The sequence below is a fragment of the Prionailurus viverrinus genome, chromosome C1 (genome assembly GCF_022837055.1).
Source record: "Prionailurus viverrinus isolate Anna chromosome C1, UM_Priviv_1.0, whole genome shotgun sequence".
Classification (NCBI taxonomy): domain Eukaryota; kingdom Metazoa; phylum Chordata; class Mammalia; order Carnivora; family Felidae; genus Prionailurus; species Prionailurus viverrinus.
This window is the reverse complement of record NC_062568.1, coordinates 141,728,036-141,748,141: the sequence shown is the minus strand read 5'-3', so window position 1 is coordinate 141,748,141 and position 20,106 is coordinate 141,728,036. Positions and strand designations below refer to the sequence as shown.

General features: G+C 36.8%; 1 protein-coding gene across 1 annotated transcript in view; it reads right to left on the bottom strand.

Annotated features, from left to right (window-relative positions):
• The window catches only part of COL24A1 (collagen type XXIV alpha 1 chain), a 410,128-nt gene that overhangs the window by 333,025 nt on the left and 56,997 nt on the right, over positions 1 to 20,106 (bottom strand). The window contains exons 7-9 of the mRNA XM_047871498.1: positions 17,777 to 17,830; positions 12,808 to 12,861; positions 348 to 392 (exon numbers count right to left, since the gene is read on the bottom strand). Of these exons, the coding sequence (XP_047727454.1) occupies positions 348 to 392; positions 12,808 to 12,861; positions 17,777 to 17,830 (153 nt within the window). The remainder of the gene's footprint in view (positions 1 to 347; positions 393 to 12,807; positions 12,862 to 17,776; positions 17,831 to 20,106) is intronic.

Sequence of the window (20,106 nt, the reverse complement as noted above, 5' to 3'; positions counted from 1 at the left end):
AGAGCCGGATGCGGGGCCCCAACTCATGGACCATGAGATCATGACCTGAGCTGAAGTCAGATGCTCAACCCACTGAGCCACCCAGGTGCCCCTTAAAGAAATTTTTTTTTAAAGTTTAAGAACTGCTGTCCTGGAATATGTTAAGCAGATAGTTAAAGTCAATCAGGGGTTTGGGAAAAACAAAAACAAAACTATAACGTGATTAACTGAAAAAGTTTGTCCTGCACTAAAAATTGAAAATAATTGAGAAGAAAATCTTAAATAAGTGGGGAAAAAGAATCTCTCAAGGAGTCCCTAATGTGTGTCCTTTTTTACTGTAGAAGATATAAGTTTTACGAAGTACTTACTGGTTCACCTCGGAGACCTGGGAGCCCCGGATGGCCTTTGAGACCCTGCAATGGTAAAGGTGAAGACATGTTATGAACAGTAAATTCATACAAGCAAAAAAACTAAACAAAGGTGCCAAGTTGGTTCCCTCCCAATTTTTGGTTTTCTCATAAATGAATGTTAATTCTTACTAATCTTCAATTTGAGCGTTATTTGAATTCTTTGTTACTATCAACTGAAATGGTAGCATAGTATTGAAAAAAGAATACAGAACAGCATCTTTTATATAAAGCTGGTATCCAGCAATGGATCTGCTAAATCTTACTGATGCTTTTTAACAGTTGGTTTTAGTTTATTAATGCTGAAGCAAAATGCTCTCAGACAAAATCTATTTGTAATTATTGAAAAACTGGGCCATATCCAGGCAGTTTCTCTAATCCAAATCATTGTAATCACACTCCATGAATGAGCTAAGACAAATCAAAGAGGCCACTCACAGGTCCTATGACAAAAGGGGCTTTATTGAGCTACAAAAATCAGTAACAAAAAAATTTTCCATATACTATAACCAAAATCAAGTATTTAATCTCCATTATTAATACCCAAAGATATAAAATAGATAATATCCTTTTTCTTCTAGAAAGATCTGTGAGCAAAATAAGGCTAAAAGAAGGGACAGGAAGAAAGAAACATTCTCATCGATATGCACAAACCTTAATTATAGATCACCAAGATAGATCAACCAAAGAAATTAAATATTTCATAAATCATGGCATTATTAAAGTTACTCATTTACCTACAGCATCTACTATACCCAATCTTTTAGCTCAAGTTTGCTCTGAGTTTACATTTTTTTAAGATAAAGATCAGCCTAATTACAAAATATGAGATATATTGTTCTCAGTCGTCCAAATGTCACCTGAGATTCCACAAATAAAAATATCATCAAAGCTAAGTCACTTTTTTTTGAGAGAGAAAGTTGGGGCAGAAGATGAAGAGAGAGAGAAAGAGAGAAAGAGAGAGAGAGAATACCAAGTAGGTTCCATGCTCAGCACAGAGCCCAATACAGGACTTGATCCCACAACCCTGGGATCATGACCTGAGCTGAACTCAAGAGTCAGAGGATCAACTAACTGAGCCACCCAGGTGCTCCTCTTCACTTTTTATAATAGGACATAAGAAATGTCCTCAGCAGTAACAAGGTGGTGGTGGCTCCCTAAGATGAGACAGCAGCTTTAGGAAGGTGGGAGCTAAGCAGCTCCTGAGGAAGTGTCAGGAAGGTGAGTAATGAGAAGCCAAGGTAAGAGGCACATAGGTAGAGAAACCTCTGCCATAGGCTTATCTCTTTTACCTTTTTTTAAAAAGTATGTGTTGGGGCGCCTGGGTGGCGCAGTCGGTTAAGCATCCGACTTCAGCCAGGTCACGATCTCGCGGTCCGGGAATTCGAGCCCCACGTCAGGCTCTGGGCTGATGGCTCAGAGCCTGGAGCCTGTTTCCGATTCTGTGTCTCCCTCTCTCTCTGCCCCTCCCCCGTTCATGCTCTGTCTCTCTCTGTCCCAAAAATAAATAAACGTTGAAAAAAAAATTTTTTTTTTAAATAAGTAAATAAAAAGTATGTGTTTATTTATTTACTTATTTATTTTTATTTCTCTGAATGCTTGAGTCTAACTACATGCTTCCCTTTCTTTGGCTACCACCTGTTTTTCTGGCCAGAGATTCCTCCCTCCCCTAGCCCACGATGAAAAAAGCATAACCTCTTTAATTTACATTTCCTGAAGCAGTTTATAACAGTGAACTAGGCATGTTAAACATGGTATCTTCTGTATGTACAATTTCCTTTGAAGGGATTGTTTCTCATCCAGAGACTCTAATAAAGGGGCAACAACAGTCATGATCTTTTCTTCATGAACTCACTCCTGCTCATCTCAGCCACAGGAAACAACACTTGATCTAAAGGAGGCCAATACAAAGTCTGGCCAGAGGGCGATGAAGTCACTCGGAATAAAGAGTTTTGCCTAACTAGGAACAAGCTGGGTCAGTCAAATTATTTTTTTAATTAAATGAAACTATTTTTTAAAAAAGGAAAGAAAGAAAAATTCAGGTACTAAGCAGTAGGGGGCTGAAGCGGGAAAGATTCACAAAGGTTAAGGGGAATTGAGATGTCACAAGAAAGCCAAAGTATAAACACAGAATTTAGAATAAGCAGAAACTATGTTAAGAAAGTTGTTCTCAGAGATAACACAAAAGGGCAGATGTGGGAAGAACAGAGAGTAGCAGTACTAGAAAAGTACAGTAAAAGATCCACGGACTAAGGCAGCTACGCCACTCAGAGCTGCTTTGAATCAGTGCTTGTCTCCATAAGACCAAGTTACATTACAGCACCTATTTTTAGATTCCGTGGGTCCCTGCTTCCCTTAATACTACAGAGAGGACTGAAAGAATTTTCTCTTCCTTGAGATATCCTAACTCTCCACTCTTTGCAACCAGAAGAGCCCGAGTTAAACAAAATGTTCTGGTTGTCTTTTCACTGGTAACAATAATACAGAACAGACCAAGCAGGCTGAGTTCTAGTTCCAGTTTTGCCACTAACTAGCTACAGCATGAGCTTTGAAGTCTATATTTGTAAAAATGATGGCAGTGAGTAAAATTATTTAAAATTTCCTTTTATTGCTAGCATTCTGTGATTACTTGGATCTGTAAGAAAGCTACTGCTTTTTTTTTTAATTTAGCTTCATTGAATGAAAAACAAAGGCATATTTATTAGTTAATTTGGCCATCCAGGCATAGGAAGAATTTAAGTAAGACTGATGTATATATCAGAGAAAAAGCAGATTCAACCATAAGATCTAAATCAAAGGTGAAAAGCATAAGAGACTATTAAAAACTGAGAACAAACTGAGGGTTGATGGGGGGTGGGAGGGAGGGGAGGGTGGGTGATGGGTATTGAGGAGGGCACCTGTTGGGGATGGGCACTGGGTGTTGTATGGAAACCAATTTGACAATAAATTTCATATATTGAAAAAAAAAATAAAAAAATAAAGCATTATAAAAAAAATAAAAAATAATAAATCAAAGGTGAGGACTCTGAGATATGTAAATGGAAAAGAATGGGTCAGGTCGGAGGCTTTTATAGTCTAGTAAAAGATAATTGTAAATCAGATTTGAGTGGAGGAATAAGAGACAGTGTAGAGCTCCTTATAGAGTTTAAACTGAAGTTCCTTATCTATTCTATTCAGTGTGGTATCCCCAGTGCCTAGAATAGTGCCTGGCTCATAGGAAGTGCTCATTAATTACTCAATGAAGGGACTTGGATGGATGGATGAATGAATGAATTGATGGAAAGACGTGAATGGATTTGAGAGTAACCTGAGTACAAATTAGATTCTAAGTATCTAATATGACATCTCAATTCTCTTAATATTAAAACAAATTGTAGAAAGGCCTCCTTCTATTCCCTATATTGGTGACTATATTCCTTTATTATATTCTACTTAAACACTAGTCTGTAAAGTTTTAAAAAGCAAAGGGAATAAATTCCTGGGAAAAAATGCCTACATTCAAATTTTGACATAGCTCCAATCTAGGGACCTAACATTTTATTTAAAAAAATAGCTTGTAGTATACTCTTTTGAAAATATTATTTGAGTCACTGTTTTCTAACTCACATAGGAAGCATAACAAAAAAGTCCAGTAAATAACAACATACAGTTTTTCTTGGATGAATATATTGAAAAAAAAATGTGAACACAGTCCTTAAGGAATGCCAATAGGAAAATTTACAAACTCTGTTTTAAAATAGATTAAAGACCCATTATAATAAATCATAGAATTGTCTAAATATTTGTTGTGATAGAAAGCTGCCTTACCAAGAATTACAATAACAAATGGGACTTAGGATCTAATTTTAACAGAGACTTTCATGTTAATACTTATTTTAACAAAAATTTGACCCCTAACAAATATGTTGTCAATAGGTAACCACACATGACCAAAGAGAGAGAGGGAGGGAGGGAGGGAGAAAGAGAGAAAGAGAGATAGGGGGAGGGGGAAGATACAATTAAAGAATTAAAATCATAAATATTGAGATGGGAAAGAAAGAAATTTCAAGTAGATACTGAACTTTGCCCAAGTAATTAAAATTTTGGATGCATATATAAAATGTTTATCCATAAGAAAGATGGTGGTACCACTTATATACAGGCCATCCTCACTGGACATATGGTACTACAGGCCCACAAAACTGACCATCCAAGCTGAAACCATGCAAAGCAATATTAATAATGGGAAAAATTACAAATGTTCTGTGACTTTTAAAAATATTTGTCAAAATGTTAAAAATTCTGACAGTTAAAATTGTGTAGGGAAATGAAAAAATGTTCAACTAATATTTGGTGCAACATAATTTAAAAGATTAAAAACATTGAGAACTAAAGTATTTCTTTGAAAAAAATTTATAAAGAGTAGTTTGAATAGTGCTTGCCTTCTTGTATAAATTACCATACTGAGCAAGCATATTTTCTGTGTTTTGGCAAATTATCACACTCTTTTCTAACTCTGGATCAACTTTGAACATTTTATCCTTAGTACTTTCAATGCCATGAAATAGTTCCAAAAGTTCTTCTAATATGAAGGGTGTTTTGCTGGTGTTACTCTTCTGGGACATCTCTCTCCTATTCATCACAACCCTTTCCTCATTTATGTCCAAAAGTTAACCTTCCCTGTGTTCCTCTGGCTGCATTATCTAGGGTCTCTCAACTGGGAGCAGGGTCCTAGGGTCAGCTATTTTTTCTATAGTTCCATTTATGTTCAGTTCAAATTTTAAGTCCTGTGTTATCATGATTCCTTTATTTTGTTGTATTTTCATCTTTGCTGGTCAGTTACCTCTTTTGATTATCCATTTGTATAACATATCACATAGGTTTATCACTGAGAGACAAGGAAGCAACATACTACATACTTTGCTGTCTGCATGAACTGAGTAACAGATGCACAGTGAACAATCACCAACTGACTGGATGAAATGATGTGACTGGTCATTGATCTTGATGCATAGCTGTTATTTACGTAGTTTTTGTAGTTTATGTTGTTTTGTAGACTGAAGAGACTATAGCAGAGTTTGTACTTTATGCAATTAATCGCAGTTAATAACTGTGGTTAATAACTGTGGTAAGTGAAGTTTGAACCATGTTGTTGGGAGACTGGTGTTATTTTCATTAAACATAGTAACTGAAATTTGTGTATATTTGAACCATCCAAAGTGAGGAATGCCTGTATATATATATATTAAGAAAAATTCTCAATGACCTTATGCTAAAATCTCCATGTTGTCAACTTTATATATTATTAGTGTTCTCCTTTTAACAGTCTTTTCCCTCACTAGATGGAAAAGACACATATTCACTCAGCTAAGGACTTTTCTCCTATGGCATAAGACCACTTCTGTATTGTCACCTTACCTTTCTATCTGGGGCCTCCTTCTATAGACTTTAGGTTTCAGAAAGGTAGAAGCATTCCTCTCCAGAGCCCACAGAAGTGCCAAAGAAACTGGAGAGTAGATGATTTGCCTTTGGCACTCCCCTTCTTAAAACCCATCAGGTAGTTCTCTATTACATGATAAATTAATAGACGTGAGTGATACGTGATGTAAGTTCCTTTATAAGTTTGCCCCTGAATAGCCCTCAAGCCTTATCTCCTGACACCTCCTGTCTCACACTTCATAACCCAGGAACAAGGAACTGCTCTTTGCCTGCGAGCCTCTGTTTCTGCCATCTCCTCTGTGTAGCTAGCATACATGTCCACTAACTACCATATCCTCAGCATAACGGCTGCTCATCCTCAAGATGCAGGTCAGATGTTGCCTCCTTTCCCGTTCCCTAAACACTCTCCCACTGCCCTCAACTACATCCTACAATAACCTTTTCATATCTTCATTATTGCCCTTGTCATAGCATAATACACTTTTGTAATTTACTTTAGTGTGTTTCCTTTCTTTAGACCATAAGCTACTGGAAGACAGGGACTATACCTTATTTACATAATACTGGTTTTCTGAATGAACTGCAGGGCAAAAGGATGTGACTAAAACAAATGTAGCATTTGAGAGAGTTACTGACAGATTTTATCTCTGGAAGGAAGCTGCTCTTTTGTTTGAAGCAACCTCCCTGGATCTTTTGCTTCTGTCTAGTCTCAGGAAGTTAAGGCGAAGGTGGGATGACCATGCATATAATCGTGCGAAAGGCAACACCACTGAGAGATCAGTAAACAGGTTAACTAGTTCTACTCAGCCTACCTAAAATGGGATGAAATCCTGATAAGAGGCCCCAGGGAAAATAAGACAGGAAGAGACACTGATTTGGGAAGCAGAGAAGCAGAGAAGAGAAGAAAGATGACCACTAGGACTGGGTGAAAGGGCACAATCAATGAAACGTAAGAGCAGCAACCTTCAGTCACTCACTAATAATACGTGCTGGACACTAGGCTGAGATACTACATAAGGACTCCTAAGTCACTCATATGTTTCCCTTTAGCCACTGCTACTTCAGTGTTGTTTGAAGGCAGTAGTAAATTTCATTTTTCTGTAATGTAAGAGCATTGGTTTACAGATTAGGTAGTTGCAAGTTTCTAATGAAACTTGTCAATCACTACAGGAGTCATAGTGACAATGCCTTGAGGGATACAAACAACGGCCTGTATTCATGTTTTGGCCAAAATAACCAGAGAAAAGCATGGCAAAATTGAGAAACAGTGATAATATGACCATAAAAAAAGATGAAAATCAATAGCTATGAGAATGGCAGCACTTCTTGGGGCAAGGCAATAAATAAGAATAAGAAGAGAATAAGAAGTTTAATTTTTTTTAAAAAAACAAATAAATTGAAGGAGGATCCCAGATAACTGGAGAGCTTGAGGGGACTCACATTACAGGATTAAACACCACACAAACCTCTCTATTCTACCCGCTTCCCCTTCTTCTTGGAACATACCTCCCTCACGCACACAACACACTTGTGCCAACCTTTGTCCCAACCTCCTCACAATACTGACCCACTAACCTCCTTTAATCAGTACCCGGTTTCTACTGTGGCCCCGTCAACCTTCTCAACTAGTTCAACTAGTAATAGTCCTTCTCAACTAGTTCTCAGAGAAAAAGAATATGATAAACTAATTTTCAGAATGGTGTTATATGACAGATAACAGCTTTTTCTGAGAACACAGATTTTTTTTTTTTAATTCCTAGAAACCGAAATACTTTTAGCCAAATGAACTCATCCTTAATGTTAAAACGTCAATCACAAGAGCCAGACTGAGGAAAATATCTTTGGACACAGGGAAGTTTCCAAGTCCCGCAAATTACACCACTCTGGTAACCACTGGCTTGCCTGTGGGGGAGTTCAGTACTGCACTGCCTTGGTCCCAGTGTCCCCTACCATTAGTGGGAACGGAGGATTGCAGAGAAAGGAGATGGCAAGAGTGGAGACAGCACAGACCCTATGCACAGCCTTTGTATTAGACGTCCAGTACAATACTTGGACTGGGAACCAACCCAAAGCACAATGTAGCTTTGCTGAGTTTTACAAGGATAGTGGGCAAGGGAGAAAATAATCTATAGAGTCAACTGTGGAGCAGCAGAACTCTCCTTATTTCTCTCTCCAGGCACAGATTTTTTATGCCAATCCTGATTTTTTATTGTCATTCTCATGGACATTCAGCATTATTGTAGCTCCTTAGTACTGTCCTTGCTTTAAATAGATTATGAAAAGCTGTCTAGTTTTTGAGTGACTAATAAATCACAATGCATTCCACTTGATGCTTCACTTCTTTTTTCCTTTCCAACTTTATAAAGATATTTACTGTGTTCCTCATATGTAATGGAAAACTTTTTAAGTAATTGAAATAATTCCATCAAAACACAATTAAGAATTTGCACTGATTTACAATTATCACTAAAAAACCATAGTAATTAGTATTTTTGATATTCAGAAAAATACTGCCAAACACTGTTCATAAAAATCTGTATTAAAATGTGTGCTCATATTTCACCATTGCTGTGAGCTATATGCCTTTATGCTAAGATGTGCTTAACTGCTCCCATCTGGTTCATCCTCTTGATCCTACAAAAAGTGTTCCAATTGAAATCACTGTCAATGTTCTTACAATTTTAAATAGCAGACTTCCAACATTAATATAGCAACTGATTGCTATATTAAAAAACAATTTTAAATCCATCTGGAGTCCAAGCTCAGAATTATGACTCTTGTCTTCCATCCAACACAGCATACACTCTGGATCCAACTTATCTGCCTTTTGGCACAAATTTAGACACTGAGTGGGAAGTAAAAACATACTTTAGTTCCTAGGAAAATAAAAATTACATGAAGGTGGCTAAGTTGAGGCAATGTAACCAGTCAATTTGGGGAAACACATTGCTTGTTAAGATGTTGATACCGGTTAAAAAAAAAATTGGGAGGAGAGAGATAAAAAATGAAAAAGAAAGAAGCAAACTAAAAAATCTACTGAAAGGTGGAAAAAGACAGCAATGCTGCTAATTTATTCACTTTGTTATTTCTCTCAATATTACTTATGTTCAGAATGTTTTTAATAGCAACCTTCTGTTTATTAATCTCAACAGTTTTCATGAGCTGTTGAGTGTTCTCAACACAACTTTCTTGCAGCCATTTTCAAAATTACTTGAGTACGACTTATATTAGAAGAATTTTAATATTTCCAGATACTTTCAGAGAAAAGGAATAATGAAGTCATTATTATCTGTCATCCAAAACTATATCTGTTCCCTTGGCTTTCATGAAAAGCAAAATTTTACTTCCTCTTGTACACATGCCAGGGACAGTCAGCAGTACTGAAATACACATCCTACAAATACTGATTTAACAAAGGAATTAATTAATGGAAAAGCAGTATTTGAAGCTATTAAGAGCAGTCATGTGTCAAACAGGCCTGGATTTGAGTCCTAACTCAGCCAATTAATAGTAGTGTGGTCTTGGGTAAGTGATTTAACCCTTTTATACTTCAATTAACTTATTTATGACATAGTGAACATATTGTCTGGCTTAATGAGTTGTTTTTGTTTGTTGGTTTGTTTACTTTGGAGAGAGAGCTCAGGAGAGGGGCAGAGGGAGAAAGAGAGAGAATCTTAAGCAGGCTTCATGCTCAGTGCAGAGACTGACGTGGGGCTCCATCTCATGACCATGAGATCATAACCTGAGCCAAAATCACAAGTCAGATGCTTAACCAACTGGCCACACAGGCACCCCTCAATGAGTTTTTTTTAAAATGAAAAGAAATATGGCTCAGCAGAGTGACTGGGATATGGCACATAATATATCAGTAGTAATAGTTATAATGATACTTTATAAAATAGTTTAAAGATAAAAGGATGTAATAAACTTTATATTAAACAAAACCCAAATACTTTGCTCATCTCTCATGATATGCAAAGAATAGTTAAAAGCACAGTTGATCCTGTAGCAGTAAGTTTTATTTCTCCATCCTGCCATAATTCTGAGTGACCATGAACAATTCCCTTAACCTCTCTGGGCTTACCTTAGATTTCTCACTTACAAAGTGAATAATTTAAGTTCTTACCTGGACCTTAAGAATTCATGTAGCACTAACATCATGGGTAGAATTGCAAGGATGAAAGAAACAGGAGTCCCAGGTTAGAGCTAACACGAGCTACTTTTCTAGGTTGTCCTAGCATGGATCCAGTTTGCAAGAAAGTAACCTAGAGTGACCTAGGTGGTTCAAAACATGAACCAAAACTAGTAAGTTCCATAAAAGCAGCCCATAATTAACTGAGCATTTTATCCACTAATTGGTCTTGCCCTTCTCCCTTCTATACAGGCCACAAGAACAGTCTATCAAGCTCATTTTGAATATACTTCTACTGTATATTCATATTAAAACAAGACATGCACATAGTGTGATAGAAACTTGTCCCAAGTCTGATATGTGAAGAATCAATTTAGGTTTAGATTGAATCCTTATGTCCTTTCCCTAGCAATACTTGTTTGTTTGTTTGTTTTTTTAATTTGTATATAGTTTCTATTAATAGCCACACTCAAAAATTCTCAGAAAAACTACAAAATCATCTCAAATGTCTTAACACTTTTCTAAACTACTGTCAAATCATAGTGAACCATGAATATTTCATTTTTCAGAAATAAATTTATTTTTTTTAATGTTTGTTTATTTTTGAGAGAGAGAGACAGAGATACAGAGCGTGGGCAGGGGAGGGGCAGAGAGAGATGGAGACACAGAATCCGAAGCTGGCTCCAGCCTCCCACCTGTCAGCACAAAGCCTGACGTGGGGTTCGAACTCACGAACCCATGAGATCATGACATGAGCCATACTCAGATGCTTCACTAACTGAGCCACCCAGCACCACTGTTTCTAATATTTTCAACAAAACTTTCTCTAGAGAAAATTCAGCTACCGCAGCTATCTGACCACTGGCTTCTATATGATCAGCTTTAACCAAAAAAAGGCAGATTTTAAAAGTTTAAAAAATCATATAAGAGGAAAGGAAGTCTCTGAAAGATAATCTGTAGCCCAGTTTGTTTAAAATAATGCTGTATTTCACTTTACTAGACCTATACAGATCAAAAAGAATATATTAATCTTAAGATTTTAAAATGCTGGTAAGCCAAGACATATATAATATATGCACAGGTCTTTGAAAGCCATATCTTCTGCTTTAAGTAAGCACAATTCCAAAGTTAAAATGATAATGTGGTATAATGGTTACAATCAACTTTTTAAAATTTGTCTCTATAGATATTTCTATGCATAGTCCTCTACACAATAACCACTCCAATATTACTTAGAGTTCCCTTTCCTGAACTGCTAATTAATTTCCCAAACCACAGGCATCATTTAACTTCAGAAAGTAATGATTCGGTTTTTCGTCATATGTAGTATCATTCTTTAGGGTGAAATATTGTATATTTAATATCAGATAAAATAATTAAAATAATTTCCATATTATGAGATCTTTGATGCTATTCATCAGTACAGTTGCTTCAGAGGTATATTTAGTGGTTAGAGGTACACTGAGTGGCATTAATTGAACAGGTTTGTGACTATATATCAAGACCAATTCTGTTAGAAATGATCACTCTCCAGTCTCTGTCTCCATGGGAGCAACTACAATCAAAGAAGTGATCAGATTCTAAGTACTGTTTCAGAGGAAAATTAGTTTGAAGGCCATAAAAATAATGGTAGTGTGGGCATGGGAAGGAAAATACTCCATGAGATCAAAATCTTTTTCATCATTTTAAAATTCAGCTTTTTAGCAGGAGTTATAAGGGAAAGCAAACAAGGTTATATTTACGAAACCAGATAAACAGCTGATGGTTAATATTTGTTAGGGCTTGCAATTTGTCTGACACTCTATTGCACGGATTATCTCACTTCTTGTTCCCAATGACTACCTATAAAGTGGGTAGTATTATCCTCACATTTTACAAATGAGGGAACTGAAACATAGAGAGGTTAAATACTCTACCCAAAGTCATTGGGACCTAGAAAATGGCAGATGGGATTTGAATCAAGTAACCAGAGCCTGAATACCACTTCCAACCAAAATGTCCCAAGAGAAAGGGTATAAGACATACAGAGACATCGACACAGCTCATTATTATATGTATTTAGATATCCATATCAAGTCAAATACTGCTCTTCAATATTTTGGGGCCTTTAATACTTAGATATTTTGTATCTTCCTTTTCCCTGTAGAAAGTCAACAACTCAGTGTTTGGGTGAAAAAGAAAAATAAGCTGAACGTATAGAGGAGCAGGTGTATTAGATTCAGCTGTATTAGATACAGCTAGCAGCTGTATTAGATTCCTTTTCAACTCAGAAAAATATGTGTTGCCAAATACATATCGCTATTGTTTTTTACCTGCTATTCCCAATCCTCACTTCTGCCCTACTCTTCAGGCCTCATATGTATGTGTGTGTGTGTGTGTGTGTGTGTGTGTATACATGTGTGTATATGTGTGTGTGTGTATATATATATATGTATATATCATGGCAGTGATTAATATTTCTTAATACAATGAGAACCCTTTAAAAAAAGTCAAAAGTATTACCTATAACCAAGTATACCTCACTTTGAACAAATAAAAGTTAAAAAATGATTTCAAACTTTGGGAAGTAGGTTATTGCCCTTTTATAAAAAAGAAGAAGAAAAGAAAAGCTTCAACATTCTGTCGGTGACTTTGACTTATCCCTGCATGTGAATTTTGTTCCCTTCATTAACTGAAGGGTTTTAGTTTCCATAGGGCATTGCCTTTTGTGGGCAACACTCTCCTGGATTAGGAGAGCATCCTAATTCTTTTTGCTGAGAAAAGGAATTTAAAACATTGACTTTGGGCTCCACTTCAAAATGAGATTTTAAGACTTGAAGAGCTCCCAGACCCAGATGACAAGGATTATGTCAAAGTAAAACTACATCTTACCTTATCACCTTGCATACCAGGGGGGCCCATTAATCCAGAAAGGCCTTGACTGCCCTAAGAACAAAACACAAAGAAAGGTTTAATGTTATGAATGGGAATTGAAAATTAGAATTTCCTTGCTGCGGGATTTCATCTGCATCATCAAAATCTTATTGCATTCATTCCTGATCTTTGCAAGTAGGCTTAAGTTCAGGGCCTTTTTGAGACTTTTTCTGAGGCTCCCCACATTTCTCTCTTCCCATGCTGAATACCTGCACCTTACTTCCTACCCATGCCTCTGCCCCCTTTTTTTCTGATATTCTTTTCTCTAGGAATGCCCTCACTCCCTAAATTCCTGTCATTCCAAGATTTACTGTGTTTTAAAAATCTAAAGTTTACTAAAAAAAATCTATAAGTGGGGCAACTGAGTGGCTCAGTTGGTTAAGCTACAGACACCTGCTCAGGTCATGATCTCAGGGTTTGTGAGTTCGAGCCCCGCATCAGGCTCTCTGCTGTTGGTGCAGCACCTACTTCAGATCCTCTGTTCACCTCTCTCTCTGCCCTTCTTCCCCTTTGCTCCCTCTCTCTCAAAAATGAATAAACATGAAAAAATAGTTCTATGAGCATGCTGTGTGGCAGCTGTGGAGGGCTCAGGCTGGCATCTGGTGGGATTCCCACGAGGAGCCTCCAGGCAGGGCTGTGGCGAGCAGGGCTGGGCTCACATGGCACAGCAGAGAAAGGGACACTTTTGCTTCCAGGGCTGTGCTGGTGTTGCCTGCTGTACCACTGGGAAGTAACTGCTGAGAAAATTTATTGGGAGGATGTGTGTTTGGCTCCCGCAGATGGGACTTCACCTATTAGGGCCGTCCATTCTCCTGATCCCCCAACTTTGATGAGGGCCTGCAAGCCCATCTTGGGGTGGGAGGGAGAAAGTATACTGATGTGAGGGGGAAGGAGTGTCTGGTGGGCAGAAGTGACAGTGAGAGACAAAGAGGAAGCTGTGTGAATGGGGTTGGAAAAAACATGTCAGAAAGGAATGAGGAAGGGGCACCGGGGTGGCTCAGTTGGCTAAGTGACCACCTCTCGATTTCCGCTCAGGTCATGATCTCACAGTAGTGGGACTGAGCCTCTCTCCCCTCCAGTTGAGCCCTGTGCTGGCGGGTGCAGGGATGAGTGTGGAGACTGCTGGGGATTCTCTGTCTCTCCCTCTCTACCCTTCCTCTGCTCATGCATGCGTGTGTGCTCTCTCTTTCAAAATAAATAAACTTAGGGGCGCCTGGGTGGCGCAGTCGGTTAAGCGTCCGACTTCAGCCAGGTCACAATCTCGCGGTCCATGAGTTCGAGCCCCGCGTCAGGCTCTGGGCTGATGGCTCAGAGCCTGGAGCCTGTTTCTGATTCTGTGTCTCCCTCTCTCTCTGCCCTCCCCCGTTCATGCTCTGTCTCTGTCCCCAAAATAAATAAACGTTGAAAAAAAATTCAAAATAAATAAACTTAAAAAAAAAAAAGAAAAGAAAAAGGAATGGTAACAATCTTGAGACACTTTGCTCCAAATGCAGTTTTACTTTCCTTCCTCTCTTTCTTTCTGCTGCAGCAAATATATTATGCACGAAAAAACAATGTTGTGAAAGAAAAAAGAGTACTTAAGTAATAATCCTAAGTAAACTAAGTGACTGTGTTCTGTTTAATATTTAGTGCACTATGTACTTTAATGTGTCATCAAGTTAAACAATCAGAAGAGGAAAGAATGTTTCTAATGATTACCAATTGAATACCTTTCCATTTGTACTAATTTCATTTTAATACCTCTTCTTGACATTTTATTAAGATGGCTTCCATTTGTGATGGGGTGAAAGTTTATACAGGTAACATATATATATATATATACACACACACACACACACACACACACACACGTATATATATACACACACATATATATGTTTTACAATTAATAGAGGGAGAAGAAAGCTGCACTAGGAAACAGGTTATTGGAGGCTTGTCTCCTTCTACTAGCTCTAATCGTGGGTGGATCACTTTACTTCTTTTAAAAGTTCCTCCATCTGGGGCACCTGGGTGGCTCAGTCAGTTGAGCATCCAACTTCAGTTCAGGTCATGATCTCACAGCTTATGAGTTCGAGCCCCTCATGGGGCTCTGTGCAGACAACTCGGAGCCTGGAGCATGCTTCGGGTTCTGTGTTTCCCTCTCTCTCTGCCCCTAACCCACTCGCATTCTGTCTCTGTATCTCTCAAAAATAAATAAACATTAAAAAACATTAACAAAAAGATAAAAGTTCCTCCATCTGAAAAATGAGAATCTCTCACTTGCCTTATGGAAAAGGAAAATTACCACTCCTTAAAAGTTAAGGTCCCAAAAGGACCCCCTTAAACACTTCAATTAAATGCTCTATGAGAGATGTTCTTTAGTGAATGTTCTATGCTGAAAGACCAGCCCCTGCATTTCTTTTGTCGTTATGTCGCTGACCATATATTTATTATAAAAATGGCTAAGTGATTAAAACCAAAACACTATTGTTACCCACCCCCTCAACTCTCACCGTTAATGTTTATATATGTATTCATAATATATGTATATAACTAATATCCTGCCTCCTCAGTATATGTGAACCCAATTTAATATAAATATAATGTTTAATAAATGTTTTTAAATTTTGCCATTTTAGAAATACATCTTCCAATTTTAAAAGGTGTATTTCACTTAAAGCTCAATGGCAACATATCATTAAATCCTGTATCTTACTACATTTCTCCTATCTAGCAATAACCACAATTAGTAAATGAGTAATTCAAAAAGTGAAAAAAAACTGACATACTTCTTAGCCTCAATGCTAATGCTGAATCATCCTATATTTCATACAGAAACTGTATACATACTGAACCACCCTATATTTTGGACAGGGAAGCCATGAGTAAAGATAAAACCAAGCATTTGATATAAATGGGAATGCTTGGGGCGCCTGGGTGGCACAGTCGGTTGGTTAAGCGTCCGACCTCAGCCAGGTCACGATCTCGTGGTCCGTGAGTTCGAGCCCCCAGTCGGGCTCTGGGCTGATGGAGCCTGTTTCCGATTCTGTGTCTTCCTCTCTCTCTGCCCCTCCCCCGTTCATGCTCTGTCTCTCTCTGTCCCAAAAACAAATAAACGTTGAAAAAAAAAATTTTAATGGGAATGCTTAATTTGGGGAGGGTTATTTAAAGCAGACATCATAATGGAATGGAACTCTAATTTCTAAATTTTAAGTAAGAAATCAAATGTCCTATATTTAGATATTTTAAAAGATGGCATTTTGTTTCTCAGACTGCAGGATATTCTTCCTTGCAATAAGTAAGGGACCAATGAAAATATGTTTCTAATAATAAATTTCAATTCTTTTTCTAAAATATTTATATTCAGAGAACTCAGTTCCATCACAAGAATACAATTCTCAAAATTCTAGATTAATTTTTTTTTTTGAGGATTTACTTGTCAGTATAACATCTGCAAAGTTCATTAAAATGGTATGGGTTTTTTTTTTTTTAAGTTTACAAAGTTATCTGTAAGCCAGTTAAAAGATCAGATTTCAACACAGGAACCATCAAAATTATTCAGGGATTTTAAAAGTTTGTGAATGTACACCACACAAACAAAAACATCCCATAATTGTATCACATTCATCAAGTGCTTGTCTAAACAAAGCTTCCCAGATGTATTCCTAAGGCTCCATTTGTATTCATCCTCACTGGAAAACAGTACCTTTCTCCTAATAAAGATTTTGTTGCTATCTTTACTTTAAAATACTAATTTATTTTTACTTCAATGTATATGTGTTTGACAGCATTATGACAAAATGAAATGCATATTAGATTACAAGTCAGACAAATATATCATTAACTCCGCCACTTACTATTCATGACGCATTTAAATTCAATGAATTCTGTTTTCCTTTTTTTTTTTTTAAGTTTATTTACTTATCGGAAAAGAGAGAGAGAGAGAGAGAGAGAGAGAGAGAGAGAGAGAGAGAGAGAGAAAATGAGCAGGGGAAGGGCAGAGCGAAAGGGAGAGAGAGAGAATCCCAAGCAGGCTCTGCACTGTGCTGGTTACTGCGGAGGCTGATGTGAGGCTTGAACTCAGGAACCGTGAGAACATGACCTGAGCCAAAACCAAGAGTCAGACACTTAACTGACAGCCACTCAGGCTTTCCATGAATTCTGTATTCTGGAAAACAAGATAATGATGACTGCCTCTCTTGCAGTTACTGTGGTACTTAAAAATGGTAAAGTACATGGAACTATTCTCAAAAAGGTGCAAAATAGCATTGTAATTTATGTATTATTGTGTGTATGCCTTTTAACAGCAAGTTTTTTGAGATTAGAGCCATATCTTGCTCTAATTTTTCACCCCACCCTACCCTAATTGGAAGGTAGCAAAATGGTAATCACAGTAGACAATAAAATTAATGGGGGCGCCTGGGTGGCGCAGTCGGTTAAGCGTCCGACTTCAGCCAGGTCACGATCTCGCGGTCCATGAGTTCGAGCCCCGCGTCAGGCTCTGGGCTGATGGCTCGGAGCCTGGAGCCTGTTTCCGATTCTGTGTCTCCCTCTCTCTCTTCCCCTCCCGCGTTCATGCTCTGTCTCTCTCTGTCCCAAAAATAAATAAACGTTGAAAAAAAAATAAACAAAATAAAATAAAATAAAATTAATGTTAGGATTTCAACTGATAAATTAATCTGATATAATCTATTTTTTAAATATTTCTTCCTTCATTAAAATCTGCTAGTTTTCTCTCTTCTCTGTCTAATATCAAGTAAAATCTACATTTTTGGGAATGCCTGCATGGCTCGGTCTGTTAAGGGGATTCTCTCTCCTTCTCTCTCTGTCCTCCCCACCCCTCAAAATAAATAAATAAACATTAAAAAATGTTTAAGAAAGATAAAAATGATTTTTTTTAATGCCTGAAATATATCTCCATGATTTTAGTCCACGGGCAACTAATTACCTTTTTTCCAGGAACAGCTTGACCAGGGGAAAGTCCTGGATCTCCTTTGGGGCCCTAGATAAAACAATTATAAAACACTTGGTGAAGCATAAATTATGTATAGCATATCACACTTCTTCAGCTGTATGTTTCATCAGATGTTATATATATTATATTAAAATTATTTTAAATTGAGGTGGGCATGGATTATTTACTTTTTTAATGTATATTTTTATGAGCCTCATTTTTAAGTGCTGAGATTGTCAGACATAGATGATTTTTAAAAGCTAGTAAAGTTATACTAGCATTGAAAGACCTTTCTTTAAGGGACCCACAGACAGGCTTTATTAACTTATCCACTTTTGTGACACATTCAGTTATAATTCCTATGTTAGCATTGGAAAACTGGTTCCTTTTAGTAAAAGAAATCTGCTTATAATTCTTATAATTTTAAGGTATCATACCAAGTTTAAACACTTTCCAAAATTTTTCAGTGTACATACATTACTTATGTAGTAAAGAAAAAAAAACCAAAAATATAGCTCTAATTCCCCACATAGATATAAAAATAAATTCTTTTCATACTCTGGGAATCATGTTTTACATTTCAAGAGAAATATGACATTAGGTCTCAGCCAAATTTTTTTGCACAATATTAAAGTAACCTTTCTTATTATGCATACTGGCAAAGTATCTCTTTTTCTACCCATCTCATGAAATGAAGAGCCACAATTGAGACTTTATAATTCCAATTCTGATTTCATGACCATTCTCAACTAGTAATTATTTCCATTCCTAAAGAGTTCTAAATGCTATTTTCACTCTATGAGAAATAGTCATGTTTTCTCTCACATAATCACATTTCTTTCACATACCTTTCAAATACTACTCAAACTGATGGAAGAAGGAAGACCAAAAGAAAAGTCCTTCATGTTCCCCAGTAAGTCTTTTCATTTTACAAATTAGAAATAAATCTTCACTGGCAAAAAGGTCTATGTTCTAGAGTCAAAGAAAAATTTTAAGGAAAGGTGGTTTTCCAGGTTCACCTCTTCCCTTTCACAGCTATCACCACTTCTATCACTAAGACTACAATTTATGTATGCATGTATGTATGTATGTATGTATGTATTATTTATTTTTAAGTTTACCTATTTATTTTGAAGGAGGGAGAGCTTAGGAGCAGGGGAGGGACAGAGAGAGAGAGAGCCAAGTAGGCTCTGTGTTGTCAGAATGGAGCCCAATGTGGGGCTTGATCTCACGAATGAAAGATCATGACCTGAGCTGAAATCAAGAGTCAGACCCTTAACCAACTGAGCCACCTAAGTGCTCCAAGGCTACAATGTTAGACCACTGATTATAAAATTATGGGATGCAAGAAACAGCCTTAGTAATATGATATCTCAAAATTTAAGAACTCAATCCATTGACAACAACAACAACAAAGGTGACATACTTAGAATTTACAAGAGATATTAGAGCTTATCTACTAAAACACATTTTATAGATAAAGAAACAATGAGGGTCCAGAAAGGTTAAATGAATTGATTAAAATTGCTTAGAAAAGTACTGGCAAACCAGGTCAATATTTTTTTCTCATATCACATTATCTAGTAAATAAAAATCTTGTTTTAATAAATTGTTGTCTTTTATTAAAAAACCGAGCCAACGGATTTGAGGCAATATTTACAAAGAATTTTAAAAGAAGTTAAGAAATGATGGCCCTTGAGAATTTTAAATATAATGAAGTTCTTTGTGGCTAATGTCAACTAATTTAACATTTCATCCTCATTAAAAAATAAATATCTAAGAAATGGGATAAAAGTAATCAACTGATCAATAAAAATCATATTTAAAGATAGAGCTTTCTCTTATTCATAAGCTTTATTATCTGGGCAACATATCTTTAAAGAAATATATGCCAAATCTCTTTTATTCTCCCACAAATGTGCTTGGGTTAATTGATCAACTTATTCTACAACCATAATTCCAAGTCAACATGAAGGAAATGCTCTTAACCTGGCCAGTTGTGGGTTGATCCTCCCTAGTATAAAATGAATGAGTAGAGATTATCGAACATGCCAACTTTACCTAAAATGTCAAAGAAGTAGGGTATATTTCTCTGTATTGAAGAATACTCCAAAATCTCTTACTTTCTCCCTCATTTTGTATTAATTTCATGACTCCCAACATGCTTTTAGTCATACTTGATGGCTTTTCAAATCCTCTTCGTTATTAAAAATGTTTATAAATTAATCATAATTGACTTCAACTTTCAGTGTTGACTTGCACTTACTCTTACGTGACTTTTCTTAAAGGAGCTCTGTGTCCTTTGAGTGTAAGAGGAAAAGGAA